General features: G+C 41.6%; 1 protein-coding gene across 8 annotated transcripts in view; it reads right to left on the bottom strand.

Moving 5' to 3' along the window:
* The window catches only part of LOC135109264 (myosin-VIIa-like), a 41,102-nt gene extending 14,899 nt beyond the window's left edge, over positions 1-26,203 (bottom strand). The window contains exons 1-11 of one of the 8 annotated variants that reach the window (XM_064020540.1): positions 26,048-26,203; positions 15,539-15,609; positions 4,193-4,306; positions 3,366-3,512; positions 2,639-2,823; positions 2,132-2,253; positions 1,637-1,893; positions 1,302-1,467; positions 1,019-1,149; positions 625-809; positions 181-391 (exon numbers count right to left, since the gene is read on the bottom strand). In XM_064020540.1, the coding sequence (XP_063876610.1) occupies positions 181-391; positions 625-809; positions 1,019-1,149; positions 1,302-1,467; positions 1,637-1,893; positions 2,132-2,253; positions 2,639-2,823; positions 3,366-3,512; positions 4,193-4,306; positions 15,539-15,556 (1,536 nt within the window). In that variant the 5' untranslated portion in view covers positions 15,557-15,609; positions 26,048-26,203. Of the gene's footprint in view, positions 1-180; positions 392-624; positions 810-1,018; positions 1,150-1,301; positions 1,468-1,636; positions 1,894-2,131; positions 2,254-2,638; positions 2,824-3,365; positions 3,513-4,192; positions 4,307-5,141; positions 5,713-7,657; positions 7,731-11,845; positions 12,062-12,829; positions 12,934-15,538; positions 15,610-26,047 lie in introns of those variants that run through there. The other 7 variants (XM_064020538.1, XM_064020539.1, XM_064020533.1 and 4 more) reach the window with 7 other exon arrangements.
* Between the last annotated feature and the right edge of the window lie 705 nt (positions 26,204-26,908).

Genomic DNA, 26,908 nt, shown 5'->3' with positions numbered 1-26,908 from the left:
TATCAAGGACTAAAACTAAAACATTTATAGACACACAGACTAGTAGATGAACTGTCATGGAGTCAAACAGTCAGGTAATAGAGTAAACAGAAAACAATAAGTATATGAATTGGTCAATTTCTCTTAGTAAGCAACAATCATATGAAAAGTCTGCCAAAACCAGTAAGAAAGTCTGCATACTTTTGGGAACTTGGACTCCTCATCAATCAGAGCCATGATGTTGAGCTGCTTGATGGCAATCAGATCAAGAGTGTCCTGGTTGTCAACAAACTCAATGTGCTGCCAATTGATGTTCTCAGAGTTGTATTCCTCTTGTTCTAGTTTGAAGATGTGTTGCACAAAGAACTGCTGCAGGTTTTCATTGGCATAGTTGATGCAAAACTGCTCAAAGCTGTTCAGGAAAATTATTTGCATAAATGAGGGGCCTTCTAAATATTCAAAATGCAACTATCCATGAAAATAACTAATGATCCATAAAGAAAAAGAAATTCAACATCTGGATGAGATAGTTTGTCTACTTATTCATTCAAGAATTTTTTGTTCAATGAATGCATTATATTTTACTACAGCACAAGTTATAAACCACTTTATAATACAGTAACATGATGGAGAAAACAAACAAACCTGTTTGTCTTGAAATTTTCAAAACCAAAGATATCAAGAACTCCAATGGAGGTTCTCTGGGTGGACTTGGGCTTATAGATGGCAGCGTTCACTTTGCTTACTATCCAAATGAAGAGTCGTCCATAAATACCTTTAACAAAGGCATCACGAACATCTGTGGCTTGACTGTGACTTAGATGAGAGACCTGTGAAAACAGAATGCATGAACACACTTTTAGAACACCCAAAAAAATTGTAAACAAAACATTTAGACAAATTTCACATAACTCTGGCTTCATCCAAATCCTCAAGATGCTTTCACACACATAGTCTTTCTGCACATTCACCCTTAACAGCATTTAAAAAAATTAATTCAGTAAAACCATATAATCATAATACTGTAATGACAACTTACCACAGTCTCTCCTTGTGCAAAAATGGTCCTGGTAGTGAGAGCGATTTTGATTGCGCTTGGATCCACCCCAAGGAATCTTGCAGCACGTGCCAAGGAGGTGATGTCTGGGATTTCTGAGGCATCTAGGTTATCTGTAGTATGAGGAAATTATATGCAACAGTCCATAAAAATCTTATCAGGAAAATATTTACCATGTATATCAACAATGACAAATCAGTTACATCCCCAAACTGGAGCAGTCATTTTTCAGCATCACTTCATGTGACTCCTCCACCAGCCTTACCTACAACAGTGCCCTTGAATTTGACATTGCCAAGGTGGAGGATGGCTGAAAGGACCTTCATGATCTCCCACACTTCAGAGTCGCTGAACATTAATACTTTCATGGCTGAGCGGATGTCAGCAAACTCCCTGGCATCATCTCTGCCTTCACATGTTATGCTTCCTCCCTGGAAAAATAAGTACACATGTGGACAAGACTTTTCTATAACTATCCACCACTGAGATATGTGTGGAGGTATGCAAGAAAAGGAATACTACAGAAATGAGGTACAAGATCTCAAAATCATACCATACTGCCTATTATGTAACCTTCATACCCTTTATGTCAGCACTTACTCCTGTCAGATACTTGTACTGGGAGGCATCTGTAAGTTCCAGTTTTTGTCTTTCCTCCCTTGTCATTCCAGCCAGCATGCAGTAGAATATGTGATAATTCCTCTCATCAGAACCTTGGGACACTATACGGGACTTTTCCAGGAGGTACTGTTCAATGGCAGCACCTTCAATCACTCCATCCTTGGTGAAGTGGATGTCTATGTACTTGCCAAAACGGGACGAGTTGTCATTCCTGATGGTTTTTGCATTGCCGAATGCTGATGGGAAAAACAGATATGTTTACCATGTTTTAGGAATCTCAATTTAATTTCTTCATTCTTATTAATATGTTTATCTGCTTAGTATTCAGCAATTGGAATTGTCTCTAAAAGTGCACACACATGCTCCTACTTCGTGGCAAGGTTTGTGATAAAATTACATTAACAGGTATCGGATGAGACAAGCTAGGAATAAAATATAATCTACTAAAGTCTTCATTCTTTCTGTAACACTCACCCTCTAATATGGGGTTTGCCTCCAAGATCTGCTGCTCAATCCAGGAGTGCTTCCCCGAGATGGCTGCGAGGTACTGCAGGATCAGCTTGGTGCTCTCTGTTTTCCCTGCACCAGACTCACCACTGTGGGTATTGAGAATATCTATAACATATGAAAATATAAACAAGCTTATAACATGTGTAAAATGGCACAAGTACAAATAAAACAATAATAAAAGTATCCTACAAGCAATGATAAAAAGTACCCTAGCACAGCAGTGTCACTCATCTCATGAACTTCTAATCCAGTTATCTTAGTCTGCCAGGATCAGAGGATTTCCAGTGACTTAACCTACACATTTCATTAAGTTTAAGGTAATAATGTCAGTGCACTAACTATTATCAACAAAAAAGGAACCAACAAAGAACACACATATTACAGTATAGTTTCAACAGGCCAGCAATAATTAAATACAAAGTAACTCTCTACTGATCCTTTTCGAAGTCGAGATACCATAAGCTTAAATACCTGATCACAATACACTGGTCTTGCTTGAACCGCTTCATGTTGTTGTAACACGAGTCCCCAATGGCAAAGATGTGTGGTGGCAGTTCTCCAATCTTCTTCCCACGATACAACTTGATCTGGTCCACTGTGTAGATAGGCAGGATCTGGTAGGGATTGACTGCCACCAGGATGGAACCAGTGTAGGTCTGTGGGAAAAGTAGGCATTATTATCACCATTACTATCTAATACTGTCATTTACAAAGTAGGCAATGAAGTAAAAAGCAAGAGAGAGAGAGAGAGAGAGAGAGAGAGAGAGAGAGAGAGAGAGAGAGAGAGAGAGAGAGAGCACAAGATCAATTTCCTAACAACTTCAAGAAACACAGGTGAAGGCTTTGGGGCAATGTAAATTCACAAGCTTAAAATTTCCAAGTTATATATAATGTACTACTATTCTTTCATTTATTTCCATATTCAACAGGAAGGAATACTGTAAGCTACTATAAACTTCTAATAACATTCAGATAATCATAAATCTTTTGTTTCATGTAGTACATTAGATAATGTGAAAATAGCTGTCTTCCATTTTTTTTTTCTGTATATACATTATGTCTCCATATGTATCTTCTGCCCTCATTATAATCTGAAAATAGTTACGTATACCTTCTATGCCTTTATTCCATTAAGATTTTAAACCTATACATCATGAATTATTTCACATGCATCTTCTACCCTAATTAAGCTACTCACATATATAAGGTTTTCATTGTATCTGATGAGAAGGTTCCTGAGGATGCCGGCTTCATGGAGGTCGCCAAGGGAGATCATGTCCTCCACACCCTGCACGGATGTGGGGTGCATGGCCTTGATTCTCCGCTCGGGGGTGAGCCATTGTTCCTGAAGGCAGAGGTGTGTCAGTCAAGACATATGAAGACAACCATGGTACTTTTTCAATGGCATGTCAAAATACTACAACAAGAAGGCAGAGGTATTGGTTGAGATTTATATAAAGACAGCCATGGTACGTATCAATGGCATTAAAAATACAACTGAAGACTAATATGACGACAGCCATAGTACTTATCAATGATATTAAAAATACAAGTCACATGGTAGATGGTTAGAACATAATCAAGTTGTCAGTTCTTTGTGCCATTAGAAAAAAGTTAATCATACTGTCATTATTATAGGGTTATTATAATTCTCATAAGTCATAACAGCTGTAATTATCAAAGCTAGTCATACTGTAATTGGGGCAGGATTAATCATACTGTTAACAAACATATTTGCAAAAGGTCATTCATACTGTTCTTTGCAAAGGATAATTTATACTGTCATTTGCAAGGCTCAGTTGTAGTTATTTGCAAAGGATCATTCACAGTTATAAACGGTTATTACTTATAAGGCTCATTTGTAGTTATTCGCTGAGGGTTATTCGTTCCTAAAGGGTCATTCATACTTCATTGACAAGGTTCATTCATAGTTATTTGCAAAGGGTCAGTCATCGGTATTCCCAGAGGATCATTCACGCCATCACTCGCAAAGTGTCAGTCTGCTATCACCAAAGGATCACTCACCTGGGAATCGTCGTCCTGCACCTGGATGCGGCGTCCCTCGGCACTCACCACCCGCGCCCCTATCGCCACATCGAACTCCCGCCTTGACACCGGCTCGATCCATATGTAGTCTCCCTGGAAGCAGAAGTGAAGATGAGATACGGAGTGATGAAGACTGATATAAGAAATTGAGAAGTGGGCGGGGTGGAGGTAAGAGATCGGAGATAGGTGAAGAAAAGAGAAAGGAAGAGGAAGGAAAGATAATGGCGAGAAGAGATGGGAAGTGGAAAGAGGAAGTTGAGAAAATGACGAGATGAGATAAGGAGATGGAGATGGGAAATGGGGCAAGAAATTAAGAGGATAACGAGAAGACAAGAGATGGGGGATGAAGAGAGGGGAGATGAAAAGAGGAAGTTAAAAGAATGAAGGAAAGACAAGGCAGGATAAGAGGGATGAGGAAGGTAAGAGGATGGCTGGATGTAAAAACGAGACGAATACTGTTATGCTGCATGTATCTGTGGAATGTTGTGCAAAAATCACAATCCCAGCCTTGAGGGAACACACACAGTTTTAATCAGCTGTTCCTGTGCCGTCCAGGAAGTACACGCCCTTAGTGAGGAGCGGCGCAGAGGAAAGGGAAGAGGAAGACCAAGAAGCGTGAAGCAAAGGTTTATACTCTATTATCCTTTGAGTGCATTAAGTCTCAAGTTACATATGCTTTTACGAATATATTCCCAAGACAAGCAGACTTAACCCTCAGAGGAACTTTGAGAAATAGGAATGGTTTACTGATAATAGCATACCACGAGTCTCGGCTTCAGTGTTTCGGTAACTCGACTTAGATTAACCTTGCTATAAACATTTAAAGCTTACTTGCATGTGCTACCAACACCTATAACTTCCATATACATAGAGAGGACTGGACATATGCAAGTGCCAGCTATGTTACTATACAGGGAAAGAAACACACCGCTCGGGAAGTGAGGAAGTCCACGCTGTCGGAGTCTATTTGAGGTGGTTTCCAGGTGCCGTCGTGGACACCGCTCTCTGGGTGCACTATTAAACTCACGCCCCCTGCAGTGTAGTACCTGAAGGCTGGGTGGCGCCTTAACTCTTCAGTCTCATAGATGTTGACCTTTTTCAGAGAAGCCCGGTACCCAAGTTTGCACTTCACGCGCGAGTAAGGCGCCTCTTCTTCAGCGATGCGCGTCTCCTTTCTCCCTGAGCTTGTTCCATTTAAACCCGTAGAAGCCATCTCTGGGGATACTGACGCTGGAGAATCACGAACTACTGCACTTTTACGGGCGTCAACAACAAAGCCATCTGAGCCAAAACGCACGGTACCCTGCAGATCAACAGGACCTTGGGGACGCCCATTCACCGTGGGACTGCCAACGCCTTCCTCTACCGAGCCCAGCGTCAGGCTACCTCGCTCCTCCACACTGTTCACCTCATGGTCTCGCTCCCCATTCATGATTGCGTCCAATTTTCAGTGTCCCAAATAGTACTGGTGCGCTGGTGATCACATGATTCGCCGTAACCTGTTGTTATGCGAAGGCCGAGAGGAAATTGGGTTGAGGAAAGCCAGCTGATGGCTGATAGTTAATTTCTAAAGCGAGATTCAACGATGGTTTCTTCTCATTCTCCAGAACTCATAATTTAAATCCTAGAATATTTGTCTGACTAAATAGATGATTCCCGGATGCGTAAACTCTCTCTCTCTCTCTCTCTCTCTCTCTCTCTCTCTCTCTCTCTCTCTCTCTCTCTCTCTCTCTCTCTCTCTCTCTCACACACACACACTCACACACACACACACACAAAGGGACAGAGAGGAAGGAAGTATGACGCCATGATTCACCCGCCCTCTTCCCCCGCCTCCCCCGTTACGCTCCTGCTTGTTAATATTTCCCTACTTCCCCCGAGACCCGCCAGCCCCGCCCCTCTCTCTGCCTCCCACTTGCCCTTTACATCTTCTATCCCCCTTTTCTAAGCTCAAAGCCTTTTCACATCTGCCCTTTTGCTTCCTCTTTCACTGTTGCTGCCGTCTGCCATGCCTTTCTTTCGTTCACTTATGTATCGTGTTCTATGTCCTCTATCTCTCCTCTCTTTTCCTCTTTCCTCTCTCTTTTTTTTTTTTTTTTTTTACTTCCATTCAGTCGAACCATAACAATCTACAATTTTCATCGCTAAATTTGAGTTCCCTTTTTATTCATCTCTTATTTTTTTCCCGAGTGACATCTGGCTAATGGGTGGTATTTTCCGGAGGCTGGTCGAGTGCCTCAAGGGGCGACCGATCAAGATGCGGAGACATGTACATACACCTCAACATAACACCACACGAATCACCATCCAGCCACCCCCCACTTCCCGCTCCCGACCCTACATAGTACACACACAGACACGCCCCAACAGGTCCTCTCCCCTCTCATATTCACACCGGAGTCCACTAGAGCCTCACATACAGAGATTTTAGGCTTTCTCTAGCCAAGATACTGCACTAATAGTCGAGACCGATATGTTACGTTATTCATAATCAAAGGATGATGAAGTCCATATGAAGAGGACGTGTGATCGACGTAACTATAATAAAAAGATATAATATTGAGCTTTAGTGTTTGAAAGATAGCTCATTGAGATGAATTATAGCTTTCTGATACTGAGAGTTTACCCGTGGCGTAAGAAAGTTTATCGGAACTGAAATTAAAGCTTGTTCGGAATGAAAGAAAGCTTAATGGCACAAAAAGCTTTGATACTAAATGAAAGCTTATTGATATTGAAAGAAAGCTTACTGAGACTGAAAATAAAGCTTGGTGCATCTGTAATATGAAAGAGATAACCTAGAGTGTACGTTATAGTTTGTTCGATAGCATTACACAATGTTTTGGGAGAAATATGTTCTTTGACACTAAATGAGACTGAAAATTCACGAATAGGGAACCGGAAATGACAGAAATCATAAACCACCATATACTGTGTGGTTTTAGTGACAGTAGAGCGACTTGTAGAGACAATATGAGGTTCAACAACACAGTAGGTCGTTCAGAAGTGACTCGGAATAACTTAAGTAGAGTCATGCAATCGTGCAATCGTTATTTACCTGACATAGAAAAGAAACACGTGATTCTGATTAAGTGGATGATTCACGTCGACAAAACAACCGGACGCTTATGAAATATTACCAATTACAGAAAGGTCACGTACAAAAACATCCATACATTTACCACTTGAATAGAAAAAAATAAAGGAAAAGAAAAAGGAAAGTTGATAGACACCACTTGGAATATAGAGTAATTGATTATATGTACTACTTAACCACATCTATTATAAAAGATCCAAAAATTCGCAAACTGTAGGAATCACTAAACGTAATATACCACTTGAAAAATCACCAAATACAGGGTTCACTTCGGTTAAAAAATCACCAAATTCAGAAACCACTTCCAACCTTTCAAAAGCACACAAAGCACCCATAATATCAACACATGCAGCACAATACAACACGCAACACCACCACCACCACCACCATCACACGCACTCCCTCCGATCCTCACACGCGCACCAACAACACCCAACTAACTCTCGACACACGCCTCGCCCCTCACCTGCTGGTCCCCCTCCACCTCGCTTTATTCCAGACCATGTGCGCCTCGCCTCCCCCTGGCCACCCACCCTTTACTAACGCCAACCGGAGCTGAAAACAATCTGCCAGACTGTCCCGCACTTATGATTCGTGAACTAGATGTAGGATGGGGTTCTTTTAAGACATTTCGGCATCTTATTATTCCAAGCAGGGTCTGTTGGGAGTTACTTTGGAGTTTTCAAGTGGGTTTCCGAATCACTAATGGGAAAAATAGTCTCAAGAACTCGAGCATTCATCTCCGTGGCCTTTGAGAAGAGTTACTATGAGAGAACGAAGCGTTTTTCAAAATAGGGATCTTAGATGATAGACTTTCAAATATTTTCTTTATTATGTACACCAAGATCTCGGAGCTGTACCTACATTGCTTACGAGTATTTTACAAAGGATTACAGGGGATTATGAACAACAACAAACCTCTAAATCCTTGTAAGGCTATTTGATTTCACTACTACTATTACCATAGGGTTAAACACAAACTAAACGAGGGGGTGGAGTAGAAGAGGTGGTGCTGGTGGTGGAAGTGTTTAAATGCAGAGCGTGTTGTTGTTGTTTGCGTGGTCATACTGGTGGGTGGAAGATGAGAGATGACGGGGTGGAGGATGAAGGGCGGAGGGTGGTGGGGGTGGAGGACGGCGGCAGGGAGGAGGGTGGACGGGAGTGGGGAGGAGAGACGCACGGGTGGAGGGGCTGTGGGAAGCTGGTAGGGCGGGGCAACATTACAGAGACGGCGGGGAGGGGGCGAGGAGGTGGGGGTGGGAGGACAAGGGAGGAAGTGAGTGGTCACGGAAGGGAAATTAGGGCAGAGAGGGAGAAAGGAGAGGAGGGAGAGAAAGGAGAGAAAGAAGAAGAGGAAGCTAAGAGATAAGTAGAACGAGAGATAGAGTGACACTGATAAAAGTGAAAGGAAGTAAAAAGGAGGGTGATAAGAAAGGATAAGTCAGAGGATGTTTTGACTGCATTTTTAAAATGTATTTCTGAGATGCGGGTTCTACCACATTATTTGCATTTACTACGATCCTGAATATTATTGTATTGGGAACTATGTATTTATCTATATTTTAACTATCCATCGATCTAGCTACTTATCAATTCATATCTCTCTCTCTCTCTCTCTCTCTCTCTCTCTCTCTCTCTCTCTCTCTCTCTCTCTCTCTCTCTCTCTCTCTCTCTCTCTCTCTCTCTCCTAGCGACGAGTGGCAACTAGACTCGTATGAACAACTTTCTCAAGACAACTACTAAAAAGTTACAAAAATACTACAAGCAGCAGCAGCAGCAACGGTGGTTACGGAGGCTTGATCGTTTTAAAACGGGCTGAGATCTATCTTTTTGCGTGAGCATAAATTGTACTGCTTACAAAATAAAAATTGGTTGTGTAGAGAAAATATTCAGTGCCTGGTCAAAGAAACCATCCAAATTGCCAATTTTAGCGAGAACTAGTGCATTTGTCATTACTTCAATCTATCCACGTACCTTACCGTATCACGTCTGAAGGAAATTCTAAATTCTGAATTTAATATTTAACATACTGCCTCCTTCGGTCTTGGCTAGGCTTTTGTTACGATTACCGAGTCAAAACGGATAGTACGCATTCCAAAACATTTCTGCCTCACACCTCGACTCATCCACGAGCTCAAGCTGATGTTAATGGGATTTTCAAGCGTTTCCCTGATTATTGACAAAAATCTGCATCATGAATGAAAAAGAAAAGAGCCTGATTATCCGTTTTTTGTCCTTTGAAAATACTCCTTATGAGAGAAGAACGCTTTCAAAAGATCAGTGGTTGCGAGAACTGGCGGCTTGCACTTGGACTGGACAAATTAGGCATCCTCCACTATACGCCAATACACTGACCTCTCTAAACCAACGGGTCCGGATTTCTTCTTCCTCCTCTGCTCCTGCTGCTCCTCCTACTCCTCCACCTCTTCTTCCTCACTTCCCTCGGTCGCAGATCAAGCCTATTCATCATAAGTTTTTACGCTGGAGGTTGGCAAGTTAGCATTCCCCCTAGGGCCTCAGCACCTGCCCCGAGTCTTTGGTCATCCAACTTCGTACGCTGAATGGTACAAGGCCTCCACAACCAGTAATTTTAATCTGGTTCTGAGGCGCGTCGGTTGTTGAAACGGTCTGGACTGGACTGGACTAGGCTAAAGTGGGCGCTAGGCTAGGTTGTGCATTAGAAAGATGAAGCGCGCCAGTCAGGCAGCTCAGGTGGGTGTGTGGGTGACTAACGTTAACAAAAATGGTCAAACGAATACAAACGAAGACAAACAAGAACCTACCTAGAGATTTTAAGTTGTTTAACTATTTTACACTTACTACAGTGGAAGAGGCTGGATAGCTAAGTAGGATGATTTAATTCTCTCTCTTCTTCTTATGACCAATGGAAAATGGCGTCAGTAAGCAGACGAAGACGATGGTGATGATGATGGTGATGATGAAGGGGAAGAAGAGAAGGTGGGTGTGTAAAATATCCAGAAAGCAGGAAAAGAAAAACAAGGTCTCTCTCTCTCTCTCTCTCTCTCTCTCTCTCTCTCTCTCTCTCTCTCTCTCTCTCTCTCTCTCTCTCTCTCTCATGTATGCTTATTAAAACTCCCACTACTACAAAACATGAAAGAAGCTGCAAGAAACCGTAAATATGTAAATTACTGTACATCTTATAATTTTAACCTCAATCCATCATTCCAATCCATACTACTACTACTACTACTACTACTACTTAATCTGACACGAGAGAAAGCGCGCGACTATCAAATGAAGCTGAATACACATCATCTAACAAAGGTTGGTGACAAAGCTTTCGTCCCACCGCCACATGACACACACACTCCCCCTCATCAATGCTACGGTCAGTGAGGCATCACGGCCGTCTCGTCCTGCTATAATTCGTGATTAGATCTCTTTGTGTTAAGATGCAGCTGAAGAACAAAGGAGTGGTGGCAAAAATACAAGTTCCTAGAGACTGGTAACAATAGCATTAAAGACGACCTGCTTTTCATTACGGGTTTAATGGAAGTTATCTTGGCATCCCCCTGTTTGGTTTTCGAACAAACTTTCATTATATATATTATTTTATTTATTTTTTGTTCTTTCGTTCTATCTTTTCCCAAAATTAATGGTTTCCCTCGGAAGTGTGCACAACAGGGAATTCCCTTCTATCGGTTTCTTACTCGTTCTTGGAAATTGCATTGATAGAAAATCTGCCGTCTTTGCTATGGAGTGTGTGTGTGTGGACGCCTCTTTGTATTTAAAAAGAAACTAATGACAAAATTAACTCAACAACTTGCAAAAAAACTAAATACGCAGCCTTGTTTGAACGTTTTGTCCAGGGTGGAGACAGCGGAAGTGAGCCAAACCAGCCAAGTGTCGGGGAAAAAGAATGACGCTTGTTTTTGTACTGATGAATGGAACACAAACCAAATTTCAGGACACGACGAATAGATAATGGAAAATTAATAACCATAGATTAATTGCGAGTTGTTAAGAGTACATGTATTAAAGTAGTATGCATTTAATAAGTGTTTAATCATTCCCGTCTTATCTCAGCCTAAGTCCCCCAAATTTTTTTTCTGATCATGTATTTTTAAATGATAAACTGCCTCAGAAGTAATGAGTAGGCATATTCAGAGGTTCTTATAAGTCTTTTGTCATTGCATATGAGAATTAATGAATACCGTGGGAACGTAAGCAGTCACTTAAATTATACGAGTATTACGTAAGATTGCAGGTTATAATTTGTGCCCTCCGAAATATTCATACGATACGCTGAGAGAGAGAGAGAGAGAGAGAGAGAGAGAGAGAGGAGAGAGAGAGAGAGAGAGAGAGAGAGAGAGAGAGAGAGAGAGAGAGAGAGAGAGAGAGGATAATGACATTATAGCTGATAATAAATAAATTGCTGACGTCACTTTTAATTAATTACAGTTAAGGGCATGAAAAACAGATCTTAAGATTCTAATAACCTGGAACCAAATGCTCCATATTAAGACCAAACCCAGTTTTACTTAGAAATCTTAAAAAAAAAAAAAAAAAAAACTTACCGGGAAGAAATGCTGATCTGTTCCTTTCTTCTTTCCATCTTTATCCTTCTTTTCCTTCCCCTTGTCCTTCTCCTTGTCTTTATCTTTGCCCATTTTTTCACACTATGGATACCAAGCCATCTAAAGTTCCTCTGTACTGCCTGTCACTTTGTCTACACTGCCAATAGGATTACAGAAGTCAGCCACCAAACACACTCGTTTTCTGTAATTGTCACTGAACATAAGCCGCAACTTGTATGATGCACCGGAGAGAAAATTGTAGCTATTTAGGGGTAACTTTTGAGCTTTACAGGACATACGCTGCACTTCCCGCTTACTCATTGAAATATTATGATTCTAGCGGTAAAAGCGTGCGAGATACGGTTTTATAAGAATATTATTGGAGATATATGGGCATTTTTTTTACTTTGGTTACTACGGCTGATTGTAATTTTGGAAAACATCATTGATAGCAAAATAACAAATGATGGGTTGATTTAATTATTTTAGTGCCTGTCATGACGTTGTATCATTCAGGAGTAATGAAGTGAAGAATATTATTGCCATTAACAGTGGAGTTCCAGCTGGGTTAAGTCAGATTCAAGCTTATAAGGTTAAGTTAAATCGTATTAGACGAAGTTCATGTATATTAACAATAGGTTAAACGTCTATAACTCTTGTCTTGGAAGATAAATCATTGATTTTTTATCTCTCCAGAGATACTGAAAGACCAGAGCCGTTTTGAAATTAGGTTTTCCAGAATTTGATTTTTATAACGCCAAATCTACTAAAACAACAAAATTTCACGGAAAACACCATGACAACCAGAAATTGATCCACACACGCTCTTAGTAACTCAGACAAACTAAATTCACTTCTTTCCACACAGTTTAATAATTCCACCATTGATATTATAGCTAGCAGTTTACAATACCATCTCACACACTACACAAACACTGTAGAAGTTGCTGCTTTACTGAGAACACAAGAGCCACACGCCACAACCTACAACACGCGAAGCTGTATAGGGGAGAGACGAGGTGGACAAGACTAGTGTACTGGAGTATCGACTGTCTAGGCAACGCTTATCACTACACTGATAAACCCCGTCAGTTCCAAGTTTTACATCAGATGCCTTATCTCTACTTCAACTGATAAGTGTATCTTTGTTTTTTTTTAGGGTATACTGAATCATGTTGTGTGAAAGGTTGTTGTTCTGTATGATGGTATATTGGTATGACGAAAGTATTGATTTAGGCAACTTACGGGTGGAAACTCTCTCTCTCTCTCTCTCTCTCTCTCTCTCTCTCTCTCTCTCTCTCTCTCTCTCTCTCTCTCTCTCTCTCTCTCTCTCTCATTGTTGAAATTAACGAAAAATGAAATATACAGTACAATATATAGTTCTGCTTAGATTTTAAGAAAGAAAACAGAGAGAGAGAGAGAGAGAGAGAGAGAGAGAGAGAGAGAGAGAGAGAGAGAGAGAGAGAGAGAGAGAGAGAGAGAGAGAGAGAGAGAGAGAGAGTGTTTCCTATACTATTGCATTACTTATATCATTAACCTGGAATGCGTGTCGCCCCCTGAAGATAAGATAAGATTCAGTGTGTTATCTTTCAACATATCGTCCTCTCTTCCACCTCCCTTTGAACACCCGGAAAGAACAAGCCTCCTAGATAAAAGCTTAGAAAATTCCTATACTCACTCCTTGTATTATCTGCTTACAGTTTTTTTTTAGTTATGTCACGAGGTCAAGTGAATTTCCTTGCTTAAATCAAAGAGAATTTAACACATAAGACTAATGAACTTATTTATATTAACAGCTCTAAAAAAAATAAAATAAGAACTAACCTAGAGATGTGATTGGGAGGTAGCTGTTATCTGATGTTCTTTTTTTTTTTTTTTCTGATTGCGTGCGAATGAGGACAAAGTGAGACTGCTATTTTAGGGCAGCTGTACAGTGCATGGACTTTGATTAAATGTGCGCTGATGTGTTTTGTTGCGAGTGAACGTTTACCGAGGGCAGCGTGCACTTAAAGAAGATATTGGGTGTTGTATCTATGACAATGAAAAAATAGAATGTGATGAATAAATGAAGGTGTTATAGTTCCTGCTTTAGTTGTTGGCTTAAGACGGATGATGCAGTAAAGTTTAAACAATATAATTTCGTTCAGAATAAAAAAAAAAATAAAAAAAATAAAATAAATAAATCAATAAATAAATAAAATAAAATAAAATAAAAATAATAGACGAGAAAGGACCAAAAAGTACGTCGTTGTTTGTCGTCGTTAATAATCCTTCGCAAAAACATTACATCGACAAGTAAAGGTAATAGTTCGCCCGGTGAGAGGGACGAGGGGAGGAGTAGCGCGGTGGCGTCAACTGATATGATAACACCATCCTCCAGTCTCCCTTGAGTGCGTTTCCAATGAAATTAGATAGCAAGTTTTAAGATAACGCGTTGCTCTGTGATGATTAATTTGTTTGTCTTGCATAAAACAATATGGCGAAATAGGGAGAAAGAAGAGTTGATGTGATGATATATTTAACCCTTAGATAGTTGATGTGATTATATATTTAACCCTTAGAGAGAGAGAGAGAGAGAGAGAGAGAGAGAGAGAGAGAGAGAGAGATTGCCAAACTAGCATAACAAAAACCAATGGTTTTACACCACCCTTTACATTATTAACGCTTTGCTGGTAACCCGTGACCTTCATTCTCCTCCCAGCCATGCACGTACAGGGAATTCTTTCCTTCACTTTCTGCCTGGCGGCGTGACGTGGCGCCACGCCAGGTGCTGCTCAGTGCCTTGAAGGATATTAGGTTTCGGGATCGGCAGCTCACGACTCCCTGCGTGACAAACGTAACTGGGAGTTTAAAAGCCGCCCCATAACTATCGACAAGGAATACTGTGAAGACCTAGCAGGTGGACTGTGGCGGCCTTTTTCCTTGCCTACAGATCCTTGAAGAAACGGCGAGGGGACGGAGTTAGGTACGGTGATGTCACCAATAAAAACGTGTCCTTCACTCACTCATCCCTCTCTACACAACCAAACCCTGCAGCTGCTCCTGTCTGGAGGCCGACACGTTCTACTGCAGCGTGAGCGAGGACGACCACAGTGGCTCATATCCGGCAGACTAACGAACCACCACCACCTCAACTAAAGTCTAATTAGAAATGGGTTCAGGCAACTTTTAACCCTCTTAGGAGGCCAATGGAAGTAAAATATGCATATCGTATTCGTATCGTATTTTCGATAAAAAAAAAACATAAAGCGAAAAACAGCTGGTTAGTAAAACGAGGCTTCACACAAACGTGCCCTTGGACCTCACTGAAGGATCGATCATCCCTGAGTCATGGATCACAAATCTTATGAATCACCACTGAGTCAACCTCTATGGAACATGATTCCTTAATGAAGAAACCACCACTAACTAGGTCAACCTATAGAGAACAGAACCCTATATAGAAAGATCACGCTACGTTTACGTATATGGAAAAGAAACCCTTACAGAAAGATGACCCTCAAATCACCCTATATGGGACAGAAAGCAAGCCTTAAAGAAGAAACCACCCGTAACTCATCCTATACAGAACACAACCCCGTATGGGAAGATAATCCCTAAATTAACCTATAAGACACCCTATGGACCACAACCCCGCCCCACCCCAACTCCTGCCCAGAGACCACCCCACGTGAGCCAGCAAGGTACACTTACCCTTGTGACGATCACCATGGTGTGTGCCTCGGCGTGCCCTGTCTGGTTGCTGGGTGGCGGCGCTGGTACACCTGCAAGAGAAAGTTAGATGGTCAGACTTTTCTTTTTCGCTCGGGTAGGGAAGACGAGAGGAAGGAAGCTGCAGCCACAGTGAAAGCAACGCCATCTGACATTTGAGGTTTGTTTGATATGATCGTGACATACGCAAGTGGTGGTGATGGTAGTGATATGCAAGAAAATCGTGACATTTTCCTTTTTTTTTTCTGTTTTGAGATGGATAATTCGAAATATTTTGTACGACGTGAAGAAAGGTGTGTGTGTTTACTTACTTCTAGTATATAGGATCTGAGCCAAACTTGTATGATGCTGCCTTGGTATCTAGATTTATCCAGTATTTAATTTTATGAGTGTGTGTGTGTGTGTGTGTGTGTGTGTGTGTGTGTGTGTGTGAAGGGGGGAGGACGATAACTAACTCCACTGGCAACATCAGCATTGTCAGGCAGCTGTCCCATTCTCACGTTCCTCCCTCCCGCCTGACTCATTCATCTCAACACAAAGCACACCTAACTTCCTGTAGCGTATTCACTAACACGTGGTCGACAGAGAGCTAATATTGAGTTTACCACGTTGTATTCCTAACCGTTAGCAGAGCAGTCAGCCTTAGTACATGGACGAGTTCCATCTTCACTCCTTCCTAGCTAAGACTTGACTAGGTACTAAGCACACACACTAACACACGGTAAATCTATAGGAATTGACTGTTCACTTATGACAAGACTGGCCCTCAAGCACTGTGTTATTGGTTTTCACATGTGGGTTTGTGTGAATAACATATGAAGACAACATTATCTCTGACACCAAAGAAGAAGAGATGAGGAGAAAGGTATGGCATGCCTGTGAGTTTGAAATAGGTGGAAGGTAAAGGTAAGAGGATCAAGTGATTCGTTCTTGCTCGGTCTGCTTCACTGTTTGTTGTTTCTGCTTTTGGTTCGCTCTTTATTTTATCAGCTACTAATAAGACCGTTTTTCTTTTGGTAATTATAAAAAATATGTTAAGTAAATTTAATAGTTAACTGCGTGCGTTTATCTTTTAATACAACATTTTCATACACGTGGATATTAAGGAAATATTCGAAAAGATTCAAATATATTTCGACCGTCTGTTACGTCGTTATGCAGACTCACCTTCCACACACACACACGCACTCACACACACGATCTTCTCGAGTGATTGAACGTTGTAATAATAAAAAAAAAAAAAAAAAAAAAATAGAGAAAAATTGAAATGGCGCAAATAAAAAAAAAAAAAGTATTTCAATTCAAACGCAAGAGTTGCAAGAGTCGAAAACCACAAAGTTGAAAACATGAGGAAGCAGAGGATCCCACGAAACGCTAGCCCGCCCTGAACAAGACTGGGAGTGGTTTGCGTGTTACAGCTGGCGGCGAGTTGAGCAATCTTTAGTTTTTTTTCATTTTTTTTCATTTCTTTTTTTTTTCCCCTGTGTTACCCGTGCATTTTTGTGCTTGGCGGGGAAAAAAAAAATTGCACCAGCGCCTTATACCCCAAACTTGAGAAATGATTTAGCTGCGTAGCATGAGAGGCTTAACTAGTGTTCAGATTCCTCCTCCGTCGTGTTAAAAAGTGAACTAAGGATATAATATAAGAACGGCGGGTAGAGAGAGAGAGAGAGAGAGAGAGAGAGAGAGAGAGAGAGAGAGAGAGAGAGAGAGAGAGAGTTTCAAATATAACAAATAATTTTCTTACATTTAGTGTCGTAGCCCGTCAGTCAATTACCAGATGACTTCCTTAACAACCTCTACTGTCTACAAGCTGCTGTGTGTCAGAGTAATAATGACTTTACTTCCCAGCGTAACATTTTAAAGCATGTGTAAGGTTGTGCCTAGAGTCATCCGGAAAGCGCTGTGAGGAGGAGGGGACACACGAGAGGAGTTGGAGAAAGTAGTGTTGCTTTCGAGTCAAGTCTGGTTGTTGGCTGCGAAACGAGCATCTTCTGTATTCGAAAGTGTAGAAAACTAGTAATTCTTGTTTGCCTCCTCGCTTGTTTACCACGGCGCGAAACTTTGTTCTTGTAAGGAATGTTTTCAAAGGCCACAGAAAGGATTAATCAGGTTCTCGTGAGTGTTCTTCGTGCTACTGATGTATAATTATTATTTAACTATTACTATAATCGTGAAAACATGCTTAAAAACACTAGTAACCTTCACTAGAACTGTTAAAAGTAGTCGAGGAGACATTGAAAGGTTTGAGAATGCGAGCCTGAGCACCTCTGAAGATGCTACGTACGGAAACTCGTATAGAAGGTTACATGAATGAACCTCAATGACTCAGACTGGTAAATATTTACTACAGCTGTTCTTCTCCTTGAATGAAATGTTTTAAGATTCTCTCTTTTTAAGGAAGGGTTACGACCACTTATAGCTTACAATTTTACTTCGTATATCTACGTAAGCACGACCACGGAGACCTTTCAACCTTTAATGCAGAAATACTGATTTTTCTTCTTAACTACCAAGCGTTTGCATTGAAAGAACGTGGCTCTCTCTCTCTCTCTCTCTCTCTCTCTCTTGCTTTAATTGATATCGAAGTTACGAAGAAATTATACCCTCATTAACTTGCTCTGCACGCTGCGACACCGGGAGTTCAAACACACCAGACAAGCTGCCTCATAATCACCACGGAAACACTGCGCTGGCAACTCGTGTATGTGTGTTCCGTGTTTGTTGCCATTGCTAAGAGAATACTCTCTCTAGCAGTCTGTAGCTGGAAAATAAACCATGAGTATCAGAGTTCCTGCTTAGTTTACCCATATATATAGTTGTTAATGGATTACGTGTTTAAAAGTAGTGTAATATTGTACATAACACCGGCTGAGGCAGTGTTACCATACCGACGACAGGTGCACACAACTCCACACCAGCCATTATTCATGTATATACCTACGTGATGTTCCCTCCCTTCCTAGAGCTATTGTGATGGATTAACATTGAACAGGAACGTTTGCGAACCCACTGAAGCTAGAAACTTACAATATAAAAGAACACAAATACATGTTTCCAAGCACGTACACGAAGTAGTTGGCAACACTGAGGATGGCGGAAGGGAAAACGAAGATCTTATAAGTTCATCCCCCAACTCCCACCCCCCTTCCCAGACATTCTCTTTTTCTCTCTCTTATTTGTTTATTTTCTTCTCCCAGCACATTCATAAGAACTAATAGCAATAAAAAAAAAGATCAAGTACTTTAGAGCCGAGTCGCAGGCCACAACATTCCTCACGGTTCACCACCTAACGGAACCCAGAGTCCCGCTACTCGCCTAAGCTAACAGGCTATAGGCATCCATTCTCTCCTTTACCACTTCCCGTAATCCGCCTTGGAGCGCGCATATGAGGAAACAATTTTTTAACTTCATAACTCCTTAAGAACAGTGTATGATTTAGCAAGAAGGGAGTAAAAAGATCTATACAGCATCTCACTAGAGCAAGTTTTTTTTTTTGGGTGCCCGCGGGGAAAGTGGGATGCTGGGTAGCTGGGTATACAGACATTAGCTATTCACCCTACCCAACCCTACACCGTTTCAGAAGTAGCCATGTCTTCAGAACGTAATGACAGCTCTTGCCTGCAACCTTTGTATCAACTCTTATTGCTGATGATGAGCTTATTTCTGTTGATGAACAAATACAACGTTTCTCAATAGAGTCTATTGAAGACTCCTCCGAAGAGCAAGAAGTAGCCATATCCTTGATTGAAAAGATAGATAAGAAAGCACCCCAAGTCACACTACATACAAGAGCTCTAAGAAAGGAAAGCTGTATACAAGAAAATTAATAAAATTGTGTCACTCTACACCGACATTGTGTCCAGACGTGGCACCGCCGCTTGTTTTCATGGCCAGGGACCAGCTGACTGTTCCGGGAAGTAACCCAGTCATCTATGTGCCGGTTATTGTACTGGTTTCCTACATGACAGGTTCAGTTATAACACACCAATGACGCCTTTACTCTTAATCACTCCAAAGACTACGTTATAGTTTGAGTCTTGGAAAACGGCCGCGGTTGGAAGGAAGAAAGTTCCGGCGACGAGTTTCAGCGCGGTGTTGCCGCCACCAGAGCTTGGCAGGATGGCAGGTGGAGTCACTTATTAAGAGCCGCTGGTGTCCGGGGCTGCCAGGCACAAATGTCACTCGCCACTCGCCGGCAACCATCCACCTCTCATGACTGATATGTTAATACCGGAAACGGTCAAGGATGATCCACATTACACACAGGATGTTTCTAGTACGTAGTGATGACCCGGAGTCCAGTGAGTTTCACGTCCACGTGTAACTCGAACGGAACTTAATATGAACCAATGAACTGTTTTATATCAAACCTTCTGCAATGACCAAGAAGAAATGGAAATGTGATAGGTGAAATGGAACTTTTTTTCCGAAGTATCTTATAGAATATGACATCACTGCTTAAGGCAATTGTACTTATTCCGTTTTCTGTTCCAGCAATTATCTGTTCACTTGTGATGCTCTCAATAAGGCAGGTAACCGGCAAACGACAATTAAGCAAACTCTGCTGGAAACATTCTTTACCTCAGCTTCCTACCTCAACTTTCAATTAAGTCTACAAGACAAATAAAAAATTGAGGATTTATCTATAATGATAACTAAAAAGCATACATCTCGTAACATACATAAAGTGGGTCGCAACAGTAGTTATAATTATGTCGACTACACACATACACACTCTCTCTCTCTCTCTCTCTCTCTCTCTCTCTCTCTCTCTCTCTCTCTCTCTCTCTCTCTCTCTCTACTACTACTACTACTACTACTACTACTATTACTATTGCAGTCATCGTCGTTGTTACTAATGTTGCATTGATTTTTTTTAAACGATTATATTTTTCTTTTTATTTGTCTCTAATTCCTCCTTCACATCTCATCCTTTTCTTTCTGCCTTTACTTACTAATTTAACTGTTAGAATCCTTAACTGTATTAGTCCTCTTAGTCTGAATGTCAAAGAATTCATCTACACTTGTTAATACATACATTGAAGAGATCAAAGGATAATAATTAATTGATAAATAACAACATCATTAAGTCAGTTTCTTCTTTCAAGTGAAGACGTCTTACTGCTCAGATGAAAAAGTTAAAACCCAAAATATCGCCAAGTGGTAATTTGTACTTCAGCGAAAAAGAATCGGCAAGGAAGGTTACAGCAAATTACAATGATTGCAGTTCTTGTATATCATCTTAGTAAGGGGAAAAAATGCTGAAACAGGAATCAGTCATTGAGAGTAGACTGTGGCTGTGTGGGTCTGTGAGCTGCTGCTGTGTGGCTGTGTTGCTGTGTGGGGGTCAAGGAGTAACGGGGCAGATTAGAGAAGAGGAATTTGAGAGAAACCTTTCTGATGCGGACTGACTGAGTAATGTTTCTCATGGCACCGGTGTTGCTAGAAGGAAGACGTGGAAGGGACACACACACACACACACACACACACACACACACTACACAAATAAACAAACGACACTTAAGATCATGGAGAGTAACATGAAAAGCACGTGTCATGATGATTTACAAATATCAGTACATCATTTCGCACGAGCCACTGCACTTTGCTTATCCATGTGAAGCCTGAAAGCAATCGCCTACCTCGCGTGGCTGCCAGCAAATCGTACACACAGTTTTCCAAAGGGTGTGGCTCTGCTGTATCCATCGCTTCCTATGAGACAGAACATATTCCAAGTCTAGTTTTAGTGTACATGTCTGTTAGAAATCTAGTAATGTTCTGTATTCACTTTTACCGTGTTTTTTTTTTTTTTTTAATATTCCGTCACGAATTCTCTAATCTTACAAATCTGTCACTTAGGCTTATCAGGAGAAAGGTATGAGGACTTTAGATTCAAAGGAAACAATAAACGGCATGGAAAAGATTGTTGGACGTTAACCGTATAACTTTTACTGGGTTTTGTGCTTCCTGTTAGAGATTGTCACCAGATCAGAAGCCTTAAAGTCGAGGGTAAATACTAAACCTCACGAAAAAGACGGTTGGATAAGATTTCAGTCTGGCTATACCACTAAGGAGGATGAAATTAATGATTCGCAAGGCAGTGATACAAAATAGATTGTTTTGTGTAACTGACCGCAAAATAATGGATTACAAATATAGTCGATATCAAGAACAATAAAAAAAATCAATTTCACGATTTGAGTATTGGCTCCGAAAAAGAAAAAAAGTTGAATGAGTTAACAGATCATGCAGAAACAACCACAGGAACCACAAGAAAAACACAAACACCAATGAACGATGAAGGAAAACGGAAGAGCCGAAGTTTACAGTAACGGGTGAAGGCACTTTTTGCAACTCACTGACTTATTTTTAACATAAAGCCAATATTCTTGAAAGTTACATCTACTCACAGGAAACTGCTATCTGTTTAGTTGCCCAAAGCCTTTATAAATAATTTGGCGTGTGTGCGTGAATCAAACTGGTCTGTCGTGGCGGCTTTGCATCGGTGATCATGGAAAGACGGAATTCTTTCTGGGGTAGAATCACAGAGTTCAGTATTATTTTTTCCTATAGTGAAAGGGAGCTACATTCTCAAACGTTTCTCGTCTACTTTCAACAGGGCCTAATGAATGTTACTTGTGTTTTTTGGGATGTTTTCTCGATTAACAAAAGTTTGTAAGGACTCTACACTGTCAATAGGAAAACACACACACACACACACACACACACACACACACACACACACACACACACACACACACACACACACAGGAACATCATTAAACATATTTGTGGACTTCGAAAGTAGTCCCTGTGAATACCTAATGTACTTTCTTAAACTCGTATGAGAAAGAACGACGATAATCTCTACAAAACCTGATTAATCATATTTGAGGCCTGTGAGAGTGGTCCCTGTGAAAGCCCAGTGCACTTCCTCAACCTCGTACGAATAGAAAGACGATAATCTCTTTTCAAATACACGTGCGGTGGGAGCAGGAGCTGTGGATACGAGTATTCTGGAGTCTAACAATAGCCTGCCATCTGCCAAGAGTTCCTCCGGATATCAATGCATTCCAGGCGTTCTTTGACGACAGACAGCTCAACTTCAAAACCGCAAAGGAAAGAGTATTTTGTTATGGACTGAAGATGTTACTCGCTACATTACACCTTGGATGATGGGAATGGGAGATGATGACTGACTGACTGACAGACTGACTGACTGACTGACTGACTGACCGACTGGTTGATTGATTCTGGAATGGAGACGTTATTTGCTACAGAACACTTTAGATATTGGGAATAAGAGGTGATAACTAACTACCTGACTGACTGATTGATTGCTTTGAATGCACCGCAGCAGAGAAGTTAACTCAGACATGAACTGTTCTTAGGTTATATCAACAAACGAATCTGATGAGCAACTAATACTTCATCTTTTACCTGAACACCACTACGTCCTTCTTCCTTGGAGTGAATTAACATGAGAACCTAACAAAACAATCACATGTGTCACCTTTCTAATCTAAAAACTCCGGCGTTCTTGTTGTTCCTTGTGATATGTCAACACAAATGACTGTCACTACTTCACTGTCATCCGGACACCGCCACTTTCTTCTTCTTTCAGGTATATCAACAGAAGATCCTCATGGAAAACTACCATTGTATTATCTTTCATCTGAACACCATCCCCAGTCTTCCTTCGTATGTCTGTCTGCCTGTCCGTTGCTTCTGCTTTTTCTTTCTTTTCATTTTCTTTTTGGACACTCGTAAATCAACAAGGAATCATATACCAGTAAGAGATGACAGACTGTCTACTATTTGCATTGTGCGACTAGTTATGATAAATTATTTTGCAGGTACTTCAAATTCTATAATGCTTCTATTTAACCTAATTTAAATCTACATCATAGAGCACGAGACTGACAAAATGACACCCCAGCACACAGTCACATTCATTCTTGATTCTTCAGCTGTCACACGCGCTAGGTAGAATAACGTTATCTCGTCATGAATGGTTCTAATAGTCACCAGTGTAAATCACTAGCTTCCTTCACCGAGCAAATAGTGCTTGAGTATCATTTATATAAGGTACATTTTGCAATGCCCTGTATGATTATTGTAATAACACGCTTTAATTATACGTTACTGCCATTCACGTTGTCAGTGTGTGTGTGTGTGTGTGTGTGTGTGTTCCTGTTGATCCGTATCAATCTAAATTCTATTTATAACATACTTTCTTCCCTCACATCGTTTTCTTTATGCAAACACCACAGCTTTCACTCCTTCTCCCTTGCTTTGTGGTTGAATCTTGACCAGGTGGGGCTTTGATTGTGTGTGTGTGTGTGTGTGTGTGTGTGTGTGTGTGTGTGTGTGTGTGTGTGTGTGTGTGTGTGTGTGTGTGTGTTTAATTAAGGGCACCGTTCATCACATACACTTTTTAATTGACCAACTGATGTAACTAACGGGAAAATAAATAAATACACACAACACACACCCAATAACAGGCCAGAATACACGAAAACATTTAGAGAAACCTTTTGATCCCTTACCATTTGCTGCAGTATATCGAAAAGCAATTGATAATACGTGTATATGCGTATACGTGCTGCTACACAAACACACACACACACACACATGCATTTCCGTCACGTTAATTTCCTTGGATGAACGAAGGGGAAGTCATGTTTTCTCATACACCCGTCACCCGCCACCCACTGCTGCTGTCTGGCTTCCTCCCCCTGCCTCCTCCCGCCTACTCTCACATCTCCAGCTACAGCCAGTCCACCCCTGCACTGGTGCCCATAAGCTTATGCATTCGCTTGTTTATACCGGCTGACAACTGAGAGTTACGTCAGTCTCACTCGCTGGAGATCTAGGCCGGCCAAATACTCCGACAAGCCGACCGAGTCCATCCCAGGCACACAAACTAATAGATTTGATTAGTGTCGCTGTCTGACCGTGACCCGTAGCACAAAAACTCGGCCTATCTGATCTGAGCATATCATCATCTGTTTCTCCTACATTCCTCTACTGGCTTGGGTTCGAAGTCTCTTTAGTTCGTGTCCGGCTTGTGATGCTTCCGTTGCTGCCGGACTTCGATGTTGCTTCCGCTGGTTTTTTTTTTTTTTTTTTTTACCGTGATTGGGTTACAGGGAATCAATGTGTTTTGCGTTGGTCACGTAACTGTATTGCCAATTTCACGATGCCTTGTCTTCTCCACAGTTATGCATAATGGATGGCTGAGAGGAGATGACGTCCAGTGTATGTGACTCCAATACATGACAATGGTTTCTCTGTCGACTGTTCTGTAAGATTCTCAGAGTAGCTTTCTCCTCAGGCTCAAATGGTCTAGCAACAACACTCCAGGAGACCCCATGTCCTGAGAGGTTTATAATGTAACGGGAGGAGAAAAAAAAAATTATTTCTCCGTTGACTATTCTGTTAGCTTTTCAGTGTTGCTTTCTCCTGAGGCACAAAAAAGGTCTAGCAATAACATTGGCGGTGACCCCCATGTCCTGAGAGCTTTATAATGTAACGGGAGGGGAAAAAAGACGGTCAGCTGAGGGTTGTGAATCTGAGCGAGGAGATTATTATCCAGAATAAACCTGAGAAGAGCATGCGGTCAGTGAGGGAGCGGAGGGAAGGAGCATAAGGCGTGGAGTACTGTCTCAACCCATGGCTTTTGTAAACTGGGGCGGGCAGGTCATTCGCGACCTTGCGATGAGTCACGGTCATGTGTACCCTTCAGATGGCCTAGTGCCGGCGAAGGTGTGTGTGTGTGTGTGTGTGTGTGTGTGTTCCGCTAGGAGCGTTTTGTAGTTTCTCTGGGCTGGTCATCTTAAGTTCGTGGTGTTGTGTTCATCGATGTTGATGTGATGTTTCTTTTTGGGTTTATTGTGGTGATGTATCTTTGTGAGTAATATATCTTTGTTTGTCTGTCTGTCTGTATGTATGTATGTATGTCTATCTACATGCCTGTCTGTTGTCTATCTACATCCGGATGTCGGGGTGATGCGGTGTGTGTGTGTGTGTGTGTGTGTGTGTGTGTGTGTGTGTGTGTGTGTGTGTGTGTGTGTGTGTGTGTAAACTATTGTGATGAGTGTTGTACAGTTTTAATGGTATTTGAATTATATGGATCCCTGTGTGTGTGTGTGTGTGTGTGTGTGTGTGTGTGTGTGTGTGTGTGTGTGTGTGTGTGTGTGTGTGTGTGGGTTCCTGTCACTGAGGTGGCTGTGGGTGTGTCACCGAGGTGCGTGTGTGCAAAATAAACATGCAGAGTGAATGTGTTTGTGTGGATGCGGCGCACAGGTGTATGGGAAATATTTTACAGCTGGGTGGTCGGCGTGCAGCGACCCGGTGGCGAGGGAAGCCCAGGAAGAGTGAGGTGGGGGAGAGCTGAGCGGCTGCCGTCAACTAGCCCCTGCCAGGTGCATCCCCGCCTTCCCTCACCTGTACACACGCCCGAGGGACCCATTCTGCCCGGCTTACCTGTGTCGGGGCGTCGAGGGAAGACCGCTCTCAGGCGCTATACATTCCAAGGAAAAAGCATCCCTCACTAGCACTGGATCACACGGGTAAAGCTTCCACTGTGATTGCCTCCGCGCACCACCTCTCCTTCCCTCACACTGGCGGCGGTGTCACTGACCACCGTCGACCATGTGACGTCACCACCACCAGCGCCACCTGAACGCCCTCACGCCAACTACTATCTTCTCTATATACCAAATTTTAAGCTTAATTCAAGCCAAAAGCGGCATTTTCATGGTGTGATAAAATAGTTGGTTAATAGTGAATGAAATATATTAACAACTATCAACTATTTTGTTAACTAACACAGCAGCAAAAAAAATGCCCAACCACATCAACACTCACATATACTTTACACTTACACATTACTACATCAATACTAAGTTAGGATGTTATCAAAGCACCAGGGAACATTTGTAGTACCACGTACAAACAGACATCTAACTGCAACATTCTAGGAGCTAACGGTAATATTTGTTGGCAACTGGAGGGATCTCAATGCTCGACTGAGAAGGCATCCACGGGTGGCCGAGTTAACAGTCAAGCCGGGCTAATACATGACTGTCTACCTGCTGCTGCCTTCATCATTCCTGTCATCTTGCCATCAACGATCTGACGCACAGCAGACGACACGCGAAACAGAACTGTCAAACTGGGATTGTAGTAATAGCAAGATCAGTGGTGAAATCAATCAGTCTGGCCTATAATTTTGAATTGTTCATCATATGTCATGGGTTATGGCGTCTCATTAACACTCAAGGTCTGGGATAGTTCCATTGACTTGCACTGTAAAGAAAAGAGAAGTGATTGGTCATGTTATCT

The sequence above is a fragment of the Scylla paramamosain genome, chromosome 18, assembly GCF_035594125.1.
Source record: "Scylla paramamosain isolate STU-SP2022 chromosome 18, ASM3559412v1, whole genome shotgun sequence".
NCBI classification, from domain to species: Eukaryota; Metazoa; Arthropoda; class Malacostraca; order Decapoda; family Portunidae; genus Scylla; species Scylla paramamosain.
This window is presented reverse-complemented; position numbering and strand designations above follow the sequence as displayed.